The following is a 12048-nucleotide window of genomic DNA, read 5'->3' on the forward strand; positions in this document are numbered from 1 at the left end:
AGGTACGTAACATAGGGTATCTTGAGACAAGTGGTTTTTTTTCTCAATCAAGAAGGACCCGGGCCGTTGCAGTATGGCGTTTGGGGATAGCACGACAGGATCGTGTTGCAGAATGGTCATATGTACGGATGATGTCTACTCTGATGTCAGTTGAGAACTATATCCTAAACACACTAGCGATATGCTCTTAGAACTCTCAAAACTGCATGTGCGTTCTTACATATGGCAGGTCCAGCGTTTAGAAGAAAAATCCTGTTGGTAACTCCAATGTTTCAATGTTAGTCTGGGTAACACTTACTCTATCTTCGTTCCATTCTTCGTTATTGCAGGTAGGTAGGGGGAGCCTGCATGTAACTGCCTAGGGTGTACCTATTTACTGCATCCGGTCTCGTACCTCATGCATGACGCAGAATAGGTTAGGTACCTAAGGTATGTACCTGTACCGGGCCTGCAAGTTCTATGCGTAAATACAACTGGATCTTGCCCAAAAGTGTGTGTGGTTTTTTTTTTTTTTTTTTTTGGTTTTTTTTTGTGCCGAGCTCCCGCCACGCGGATCGGCTTACACGTCTCTCAAATTGTGGACTGTGGCATCCAGTTTTCCTCGTACAATTGACTTATATAGTAAAAATCATTCTCGTAATCGCCACTCTGCCGCAACTTCGCCCAGTGCTTCTCTGTAAGATCAACTGGTTAGCGACCTGCCCGTTTTTGGACACTGTTATGTATGTATAGAGAGTCCCGACAGAATATTCAGAGACGTTTGGCTTACTGTATTTTTCGGCTTGTGCTCTTGTGTACTGGATGAGCTTTATCTTCGTCTCATCTTTGTCGACTAATGTCGACAAGTCTTGCTCCTTGCACTCCAAAGAGAACGGATATACGCCTATCTACCGTTAGCACATTCGGTTCATTAATACATGTGAAACCCCGAGTTTCTCACCTCTATTGCAGTAATGGAAATACGCCAGCAGAATGTTCGCTCCTGTTTGAAAAGGCTGTATGTTAGGATGTCCCAGCTTCAAGATAACTAATGTTGAAGGACCAGTCCCGCTCAAGGGGGCGCCAGGGCTTACCCGTTTGATACTCTCTCACCATCTCTTCTCTCGCAAACCGGCTCTGCAACTTAAAAAGTGAGCGCAATGTCCCCGTGGCCGTCTGGCGCTCATTTGATACACACCTTGATACCATGCTTTCGAGCATATCCAGCGTCGTGCTGGCAGAGGAGAGCTACATTGTGGAGCAGGATGAACGTGATCAGGTATGTCGTGAACCAGGTCTTCTGCTTATTGGCCTGTGTCATAGTTTGTAAGTTTTCCAACATGTCCCGCCGAAGACTAGATTGTATCTGATGAATAAGGACAAGCTCAATTTGTGCACCCATCACGGGTGGGAGGGGAACACATCCTCGAAGTGGGCTCGTCTCATCCATGATATCTTTAGACATCCCTAACGTTTCGTCACCAACGATAATGGTTGATTTAGTGGTCAAGCGGACCGCCATCCACAGCTGCAACGCCTTCCTTAGAAGCGCACTCTCCTTGGGGTCGATAGTCTGGTCCCTCGAAGCTTTGATCGCAGCGCCGTACGTTGCGAGTAAGAACTTCTCCTTGCCGACGACCTTTTTGCAGCATTCGGGCAGCCATTGCCTGATATAATTGGTATATGTACTCTTCGCTTCTTCAAGATTCACGATAGCATACGGGGGGATTTTGACTCTTTTCCTTGTTCCCTCGTGAACCCAACTACGCTCGAGTTTGTCTCCATCCTGAGGAACAAATTGGCGCACTCGGAGCTCGACCGCCTGTTCGGTGTACCCCTCGGTAACCTTAACTATCTTCGTCTCCGATGATGCCCACTGTGATATATCGTCAGGGATCCCCTCTATCCATCTCCGAGTCCATTCGTACCCCTTCACGTTCCCGGGCTTAAATAGCTTCACGTCGGTGATCTTATAGCGAAGGCAAGGCATCCGCCAAATCTTGGTATTGTTTATTCTAAGACATGTTAAGCATGTGCCGAGCTTATCTGTAGGGTTAGTTTCACACTAGAGTCGTGAATTAGCTGATGAAACGCAGGGCGCTACCTAGAAATCAAACAGTGAGGTTTCTTACGCGAATCCGCTGCATCCGGCACCGAATACAAGAGCCAATTCGCCTCGTCTCGGCCGTCTTCTCTCGTTCGTCGTTCGTTTTGAATGGTCCCCTCCTCGCAGCAGAAGGTCGTTGATTTGGCTGTACGATGTCCAATTCACCGGATTTGTTACCAATCCTGATTCTATCTACTTCTTGTGATAATACGTTCTCAGTATTATTCTGCCCCAACAACTGCGGATTATATGATTGAGCCTCCATCGTGTTGTTTGACATGGAGCTTGATACGTCATGGTGGAAATCTGACTGATTAAAATACTGTTGTCCAGGCACGGCCTCAGGATACACCATACCCTCATTGCTAGTAGAAGGCTGCATAGTCATAGGTCGATTTGGCTGTAGAATAGGGTAATTAGGCATCATCGATGGGGCTGTGGATGAGGCATTAGGAACAAAGACATTCGGCTGGTCTGGCGACATAGTCACGGGAGCTGATCCGGGAGATGATGGCCTATCGTCAAAATACTGACGCCCCGAAGCGTAAGCGTAGGGCGAGCTGGCCGGAATCGAACCGTAAGCTAAGTCACATTTAGTATACTTACACAAAAAGAACTAGAACAGGAAGCAAACCTTGGGGTTCGCAAGTTGTGCACGGTGAGCAGATGGAGAAGTTAGTGAAGTACTGTGTGAGACGAGAACGGTCTATTCCTATGGAGTATCCACTGTTGGGTAATTCAGGGGCATGCTGCCGCTCAGAGCCGTCTTGGGCGGATGGCGTAGGCGGCGAAGACTTCTCCTGAGGGGATGCCAATGTCATATCTGCGCTAAGACGTGGTCTCTTGGTTGAAACAGGATATGGGACAGAAGAGAGCGGATACTGCTGAGGATGAGAAGCTCTATTATCGAGGCCCAGCAATCGAGGGAAGGGGCAATTTAAGATAGATGCCGCATGCTGGAGTATTTGTAGATCTTGAGCGGAGAAGTCCTCCGGGTGAGATGGAAGGGCAGAGGCAAAAAGTGAGTAAGAGGAATCCTGGGGTATAGGCACCACCGGGGAATCCCCGTGGCCGTAAGGCCGGCGCTTTCTGATATTAGGGTTATTCTATATGCAAGTCAACAGACTGCACACTAGGGATACAGACACAGACAAGGTACAGATTACTTGGCTATCTAGAAGCGAACTGGGGTAAGGGGTATAGTAAGAAAATCTTACCATTATACGTTCGATGAGCGAGCGTGTGGCGTATGAGGACGGAGGTGGGTTAGACAAGAGCCTAGCTAACACCACAAAACAGGGTGTGTGCCGTGTGTGCTAGGGCCTCAGTCTTTTTTGCTGTGCGCACATACAAGAGCAGTCAAGAGCTGCGCGTAACCTTTTTGCGCCTCCTCACCGGGGCGTCAGACGGGCAGTGGGGTTTGTTGAGACGGCGTACGTCAAGGTCTCACGGGCGTCATTGCCGCTAATAAGACTGCCAGGATCATCAGAGAGCTAATGCGACCGTGTTTCGGTGCCGCGTTGTATTATCTTATGTTTATGCTGTGCTGTGTTGTGTTGTGTCGTGTTGTGCTTGGTGCTTTGGTGCTTTAGTGCTTTAGTGCCTTGGTTGCTTTTGGTGCCCTGGTGCTGTACGATGCTAGCTGGGTAATGCTAGTATGCTTGCTAGTATGTTGGTATGCTGATATGCTGATATGCTAGTATGCTAGTATGCTGGTATGGATGTCAGTATACTAGTATGCTAGTATACGAAGATGAGCCGCGGCCCTGCGCGTTGAGACACCTTAGAGGCCTATCAAGATAATTTGAGATAGGCAAAGGGGGCTGAATTAGTGAATGAGCAGTCAGCAGGTGGAGAGCATGAGCTAGGAAAGAATGGAGGAAGTCCGACGGGAAGATTGAGAACAGAAGAACGGCGCTATGCTGCCGCCCCGACTTGATTTGAGCCGGACGGAAGAGATGATGATTGGAAGAGTGAGGAGACGGCACTGATGATGAAAACAACTCGGTGAAGAAAGATCCAGGGCGGCCGTTGAGCCGGCGGCTTCACCGGTTTAAAGAGGGGGGAAATTAATAAGACTTAGGCCTTGTGTGACCGTTGGACTTTGCGAGTGGGTTCAAATGAGGCAATCCGGATCCGTGCTGATCAAGGGGGAGGGACTGGGAGGTATTGGTTTGGACCTAGTTTGATAGGGTTTTGATAGGACGAAAGGGGGACCTCGGGATGTTATGTAGGGATGAGCAGGGATAACACGGATAGGACCGCAACTATGTCTGGTTTAGTTATTAACTGGTGCAGTATTGGAGCATATTATAATTGGTAAATTGGTAATGTAGCAGTTAATGTAGCACTTAAGCCATACCTAGCCCGCGCTTAAAACAAGCCGCCTCCGAGATTCTGCCTCATTTGTCTTTTAATGTTATTTTACCTTATTTACCTCATTTTTACCTGGTACTATAATACACCTATTATAACTTTAGGTGCTAGATTAGATTAGATATGTAGGTACTTGATGCATGTATATAATATACATAATAAGGTAAGCTTGCAAGGAACATCAGCTTAGAAGAACAACTGACTGCACTGATCAACTGGGGTAATAGAGTTGGGGCCGATTGGAGCTAATTTGGCCGGGGGTTTGGGGGGGTTTGGGGGTACCATACATACAGCCATAGCAGAAAATTGTATCGATAAGGAAATTTCGGATGACTGTAGGATCTGGTGTTACTCTAACGTGCTACATAGTACCTACCTACGTTGAATTAATGTTCGAATCAATGGCAGCCTTTCAAACGTGGAAGGCATAAGATGTCATTGAGGTCATGTCATCGCCAATCAGCCAACAAAGCCGCAAAAAGTACACTCCTTAATTCTTTTTTTCATTTTCATTTTCATTTCTCCTTATCTTCTCCCGCCTACCCCCTCCTTCCTTACTCCAATCCAAATTCGTTCAAATTGGGAAATTCGCTCGCGTAGGTTGATCGTGATTAATTGATCATGATTTAAAATTATCTGCGTGTTCAACTCTAACCCAATCGAAGCCCAAGAAGGCTGAGAACAAGAGCCTTAGTGAGAGCAGCGTCGTTTGGATGCGTACCTATGCGAGTAAGTACCTAACATACCCCGTATGTATGCCCCCCATATGACCCAAAAACCAATGCTAGGCGGGTCGTAGAGTTCCTTACTCAAGAGCAGGCAAATCAGGAACGGGGACCTTTATACCGTCCGTGTCAACTGACCCTTACTGACAGCGAATTCATCCACATCAGATCGCATTTCGTGGGATACACAGACTTGGCTAGCCAACAGTATACAATTCTCTCCATCCCGTTGGACCCGCTACGGCGGATCTCAATAATCGGCAGGTAATCGCGTACATCCACTTACAGCCTCAACACCCGCTTACCGTAGCGTTCCGTGGGAGCAGGGGCCTACGGGTCTGTTGTAAGCTCACGTGAAATGCTACGAGAGAAAAGGGGTGGTGAGTGGTGAGATTCCTACGACAATACAAGCTCGTCCCCACGCATCAAGCCTATCAGCCCACGTGTGCTTGATGTGATACCTGCCGGATTAGGTATACGGGTTTATTTTTCAATAGTGCCCTGTAACCTACCTAGGTACTTTACCCTATTTACATGCTATAGAGGGCAGAGGGTAGCAACCAATCTTCCCGACCAACTTTTCTAAGCGGTGAGCACTTCGCTAATTCGGCTACTGGCCCGATTATAAATTACACAGTTCGAGACTGGACTGGGGTGATCAACAGTCGATAAGGCTACCGACCTACGCATGTCTGGCATGTGTCAAACTTTGACAGCTACGATCATCCATGCCTCATAGTTACGTATATAAAATGTATATGTAAGTTATAGTGCTTCCTATATATACCTATATATTCGCTCTTATAAAAACACGAATTTAATCGCTGGCATTTCTTAACTTTTCTACTTCATATAAATATTAACTATATCATATCATATTTATGTTTACGACCTTTCATGGTTCTCGATGTGCTGTTATATCATATTCCATTCGGTTGCTACGAATTAAACATCTGCCCAACTTTACTACTACTAAAGATAAGACACGTACGGCTTGCTTGTATATGAAATTATTACAGTATGTTGGATACAGTGCTTGATATCAAGTGCTGATTATGCTGCTTATGCTACCGCGATCATCGCAGCGACCTTCGTCCATTCATACCTCTCCATGTTTGCCTCATCACCCCCCAACTCTCTTTAGACCCAAGTATGCACCTCTTTTAGGTTTCATCCTTCATAAAGTGGCAAGGACTCATTGACCGGTGAGAGTTTACACTGGTGCCCAAGCAACGCGGTATCGAAAACGACCTGACCGAGACGCCCGATGAGTAAGAAAAGCATGGCACCTACGAAAATCCCGCCGGGGCTAGCCAAGATATAGCACGGCAGTATATTCTCGGTCCGGCAGTGCAGTCATACCTGTCACAGGGTCATGCGCCCGACGCGAAGAGGATCACGCGATTACCGACTTCGCGTTTCTATGGTCCCGCTTATACGGACCGTAGAGGGAAAAGGATAGTGCATCTTGCAAGATCGGCTTGCAAGATCGGCGTGTCAACCAACAAGTGATCTGACAACATTGAAGCGATTACCTAGTTGCAGTTGTATTTTCTCCACGTACAATTTCAAGATGCATTGCAACTCGAAATTGAGCTATGTGCAGTTCTATTACCGCCTCGGCCATTCACATGTTTCGGATAGCCTTGTTAATGGTTTATGGATGCATTTCCTCGTCGCGGGATTTCTAGATCCGTCTTAGTAGAGGGAAAGACGAATGGAAGCTTAAAGCTTAGGTAGATACCTAACCGAAGCGGAAGAAATGATCGCAAAAGTCGGCTTTGCCAGTTCTACCGGAGATGATGAGTCCGGCGCTACCTCGCTCGCTCAGTGCTGCCACATCAATTTCCTCAAGCATTAGTATCAGTATCAGCCGAGTTCCCCAACCATTCTCCATCCATTGATGTTTAAAAAACTCTAGTTATTTCTCACGTTACCGTCATCTTGTTACATCCAACCTAACTTTATACCTAGGTACTGAACCCCTTTTCCAATTTACCCGAGTGACATCATCGGCTAGGGGCGATCAGCCGAATTGGAGTTCCCACCACCCTTAAAAATCTCCCAATTTCAGGGTTCATGTTGTTTTTTAAAAAAGAATTCAGTTCGCCACGTGGAATTTCACGGCTCGCTTTGAAATTTATCTATCTGATCATCGGCCCGAGTTTTCTGTATAGGTGCCTATTTACCTAACCTGCTCGTCAGCTCCAATCGAGCTTCAAACGATCAAAGATGCAGATGATAAGTCATTAAACCCCATCAAAAAGTCATGATGGTGTTCAATATTACCTAAGGTAATGTTGCCAGCTACATATAACAGATAGACCAATATGTATATTACCAACGGTTCCCTTAGCTCAAAACGTAGCTGTGTAGTTGAAGCTCTTATTCTAATGTTTCACTTCAAACGAAGTTGTGCTTACATGAGCCACTATAACGCACAGCTTTTGTCTTGTCACTGCATTATCATTCCATACTTGACTTTCGACAATTTGAATATAATCTTCTGAGTGACACCATAGTCATTCATTAAAGAAGCTTTATGCCAGTTAACAATATATACGACTTTTGCTCCATACCACGTCGACTTTACCAAGGTTAAAGCAATCCGTGGCAGCATAATAACAAGGAAAGATGGTCCGAGTACCTGGCATTCCCATCGTTTTGTTTTTAAGTTGTCCCTTGAACTAGAAAGTGGCCCCTGGGCTTCTTGGCGATGAGGACCCAGTGTAGATATTGGAAATGCCAAGACTTTACATCGTATATCTCAGCCCTATGAAAAATCCACATCTTTAACTAATCACGGTTACGCAGATACACTACTTACTCGACATGTGGTTGTTACGTTCACTTGACGATATATATAAAAGGTCGCAGCACTCCCCGATGTTGCATTCTTCTGGATTATCAAAACCCGATAAGACAGGGCTTCGAAACATTGCTATGTCCGCCTCATACAGTATACTTCCGCAAGACCCTGGCGAAGATGCAGACCGGTCTCTTAACTGTTGATAGTTCGAATAGGATCATCTCAACCATGGAAAATAAAGTCTTTGTCAACCCATGATGAACTTCTCCATACGTGACCAAGACAGACCATTGGCTGCTAATATTAAGGAATTGAGTCGACGTTCGATGGGTGGGAGAAAACCCACAAAGCCAGTTACCTAATATTCAACGCTAAGGAGGGGATTGGCCGCCGCTATGAAAATTAGCAGATGCGGAATCCCTATTTGGGCATACACTGGGTTAACCACTTAAATAAAACAGCCTTGCGTATACTGACGCTGTGTTAGCTAAGATGCCTAGCATAAGGTCGTAGGTAGGTAGAAACATACCTTGGGTTGCAAACTTACAGGTATTAGGTAGGAAATTTCCTATAAGCCGTGCGGAGCCAGCGTCTCTCAACCAATCATGATACCGACAGATATGTGACCCGTTGTTCCCCTATTTGCTTTTCTTTTTTTCAGGTTTAGGGCCGACCACCGCTAAGGATAAGGAGGATTGAGAATCGATGGCTTGCAACCGGTCAGGTACTCGGTCAGCGCACTCCTTTTTTTCAATGGCTGAGAGTTGAAATCGTTACTCATGCTCGTCATCCATTTAGTTTTTTGCCCAAGCTGTGTTTTCTGGATTCGCCGGACTTGGCGCAACTAAATAATCTAGGTAGATAGTCAAGATTGGAAACGAACCAAAGACAGGCCCCAAACGCGCCCGTCGTGGGTTTTGAAAGGGGAAGGGTCGTGAACGCTCTCGTGGCTCTACCGGAAGTGGGAAACTCGCGTCTTTCTCAACGACTTCAATCATTCATACTTCATACGCAGTCATTACGCAGTACGCAGCACGCAGTCCAACCTTACGAATACATAACGAAGCAGTCTTCATTGGATATCACTTGGGAGAATATACAGATTGAGGTAATCTCGCAAGGCAGCCAAGAAAACATCGGACGGGTGAAGAAAGAAGATAAGACGATTCTCCAACAAAAAGAAAGAAAAGACAATTTCGAGCTGCCGTTAGCCGCTTCTTGATGCATACTTACGACATATGACCTTAGGGCAGCACGTAGGTTATTTCAGTTGGATAAGGTTGAGAGTAACTGCGTTGAACGTTGAAGTACTTTCATACCTACCTAGACTACCTACCTGCCTGCCTGCCTACCTGCCTAGGTACCTACCTAGGTAGATGCCCTCAGACGCAAGTTCCTTTATTTAAGGAAACCCCAGACGGAGATCTTAGGAGATGGCTCCTGCTGTGGCGGTTAACCCCCTCGGAGCATCAAGTGGTCCTTCCGTCCTTCCTTGAATATCAGCTAGATTCAATTCAAAAATTTTCTGACACGGCTTCCCCAGAAGTTCCCAGATCCACTTCCACTTTCACTTCAGCCTTCCCGTAATGTCACTTTGCAAAATCACTACCTCCTGATCCATCATCAGCCCGGTATCGACATTACTACGGTTATCTGCTAATTTTCAGAAAGAAATAATAGCTTCAAGATGGAATTATCCCCGACAGCCATAGGAGAAGTCATTCACCCTACTGCGGTTTATTACCGTCCTCCCCCAGAAACCCAGGAACAGTCAGAATCTTGCGATGCCGTTAGCCCCCATGCTGAACTCCCTTGGGCGGACTCTCTCCTCAATCCCAAAAACCGTATAGACAGCCTTGATCTACCCCCAAACCCCCTATGGCGTGTCGACGGCTGTGCCGGCTTGGGCAGCCAGTACTATGTGCTCCCGCTTTTCATCGAACAGGTTCCTCCTATACGCATGGATGTCTTCGTTTCGAATTCACAGCCACATCTTATCCGTGACCAGCTCGAACTTGACAAGGCCTTCCACACCAAGGACTCCGCTCGGCTGCCCAGACTCGCTATAGCAAGACACATTGTCCGAATCCTCCAGCGTTGGACTACGACCGATTTCCATGACTTGTCATCTTTCGAAAAATTCTACAAAGGCGTGCCTTTCGGATCACGTCTGATCCTAGAGAATATGTCACTCGACACGAACCAAGTTCGAGTTAAAGTCGGCCTTAACCATAACCTGGAGCATAAGCTGCTTCCGCTTTCAAGGTTGGCTGACCTCTGGGGCTCAGAATTCCCCTTCCCTCCAGCGGTCGACTTCTTTGATCTTCACGTAGTCAGGGTTCTACATGATAGCGTTTGTCTCGTTCGAATTAACGAGCAGCTATTTATTTTCAAGGCGTTGACCAGTGGGGCCAAATACCTTTACCACGAACTGAAGACTCTCTGCACGATCGAGCCCCATGAGAACGTCATCAGGCGACCAATGCATGTTGTCATGAAGAGGTGTAATTTCGGCTTCAAGAAGGCTGTTGCTGGTTTTACTACGTTTTATCACGCTAAGGGTACCCTTCGAGATGTCCTACCCAGTCTGCAAGCCCATGGCCAATTGCAACGCGTCGACCAGTTGAAGTGGTCGATACAGTTGACCAAGGCTCTTGAACATTTAAAAACTCGCTCTAGGACATACTATCCCGATTTACGTCTGGACAATATCGTACTATCAGAAAAGTCCGACGTCATTATGGTCGATTTTGAACAGAGAGGAGTCTGGTGCGAGTTTGCGGCCCCGGAGGTTAACGCTATCGAATACATCCGTCTACTCGCAACCGACGAGTGTGTACCCGAATCCGTGAGTGAGAAATATCGGAAGATAATGCAGGAATTAGTCCCTGAATTCGAAGAGTTGGGAGGCGAGAAATATACCAACCCAGAATGTGGATTCAACATATCATGGATTGCCCTCAGCGAGACAGAGCAAGAAGCAGCTGAAGTATACATGCTTGGGAGAGTGTTGTGGTGCATCTTTGAAGGAGTCAGTGGTCCTCAGAAAGCAGCCGTGTGGCAGTCGTACAGATGGGAGCCCGAACTTGAGTTTCCCGAGTACCGGAAGACCCCTCCCGCAATGAGAATTCTAATAGACAAATGTACAAGGGGCAGGCGAGAGGCGCTTGGCAACATCATTATAAGGCGAAACAGTCAGCTTCTTCTAACCACTAAGCCTCCCAGTGAGCAGACTGCCGACGAGGTTAAGCAGACTGCGAAGCGTTTCTGGTCGACCGAAATCGAAGTGGCGGAAAAGTACCTAGAACTTAGAAGTTCTCAACGTCGCAAAGGAGAGTGGAACGACAACTACTATGAGCGCCCAACCTTAGCCCAAGTCTTAGAAGACCTAGTGGCGTTCCAGAACGGAGTCGCTTGAGGCTATGCAGCCATACAAGGGGGAATACCTAAAGAACCTGGTCATCACTTTGAGACGAGTATCTCACTCACATTCATTTTGGTAACAGTCAGCATCAATACATGATATGCTTCCAAATAGCTTTTAGCATACCTTAAGCATGTAGCCATGAAGGAGCCTCTACTGACTTATCTAGAGCGAAAACACCCAACGAATGTATTTAGGACCGTGCCATAATATAGAGTACCTAAGAGGCCGCTGCCAAAAGCAAGCATAGAACCTAACTTAATAGACAAACATTAGCTAGCATAGCTGAAATGTCTCTATTTTCGTCTAACTGGTCACAGGGTCATGATTAGGACCTCGAATCTATTGAGTCCCCCAAGAACCCCCTTTTGGACCTCGAGATCTCAAAGCAAACGCTGCTAGTTCAAGTAGTCATTCTTCATGTTGCACCAAGTTTTTACAGATTACCTTACCGCTTGTCTTGAGGAGAATCTTAACCTCTACTCCAGCTCATCACTAACGACGCTACTGTTAAATGACCTAGCCTATACTATACTCGTTTGTAGTTACGAGGCTATGTCGAAGAATTATGAGCCGTTCGGCCAGTGTATGATCCTCATCCCTTCCCGACTTACCCGCTAGGCAGACT

The 12048-nt window shown here is 46.6% G+C and overlaps 2 protein-coding genes across 2 annotated transcripts; one reads left to right on the forward strand and one right to left on the reverse strand.

Moving 5' to 3' along the window:
* Window positions 1-370: 370 nt before the first annotated feature.
* On the reverse strand, window positions 371-3545 carry F5Y00DRAFT_269827 (uncharacterized protein; the record flags this gene model as incomplete). Its single annotated transcript, XM_048012511.1, has 8 exons — window positions 371-674; window positions 770-883; window positions 941-982; window positions 1074-1116; window positions 1178-2044; window positions 2112-2668; window positions 2721-3192; window positions 3537-3545. The coding sequence occupies 8 exons, from the start codon at window positions 3543-3545 to the stop codon at window positions 571-573; spliced, it is 2208 nt and encodes a 735-aa protein (XP_047864816.1). The 3' UTR covers window positions 371-570.
* A 5892-nt stretch (window positions 3546-9437) lies between these two features.
* Window positions 9438-11789, forward strand: F5Y00DRAFT_236953 (uncharacterized protein). The gene has a single exon (XM_048007767.1). The coding sequence runs from the start codon at window positions 9684-9686 to the stop codon at window positions 11412-11414; it is 1731 nt and encodes a 576-aa protein (XP_047864817.1). The 5' UTR covers window positions 9438-9683; the 3' UTR covers window positions 11415-11789.
* The last annotated feature ends 259 nt before the right edge of the window (window positions 11790-12048 follow it).

This window comes from Daldinia vernicosa (genome assembly GCF_022497035.1).
Source record: "Daldinia vernicosa strain CBS 139.73 unplaced genomic scaffold F5Y00scaffold_23, whole genome shotgun sequence".
Taxonomy (NCBI): Eukaryota; Fungi; Ascomycota; class Sordariomycetes; order Xylariales; family Hypoxylaceae; genus Daldinia; species Daldinia vernicosa.

What these genes read in the sequence shown, in the direction of transcription:
- F5Y00DRAFT_236953 (XM_048007767.1), top strand. Translation starts at nt 9,684, where the DNA reads ATGGAATTATCCCCGACAGCCATAGGAGAAGTCATTCACCCTACTGCG.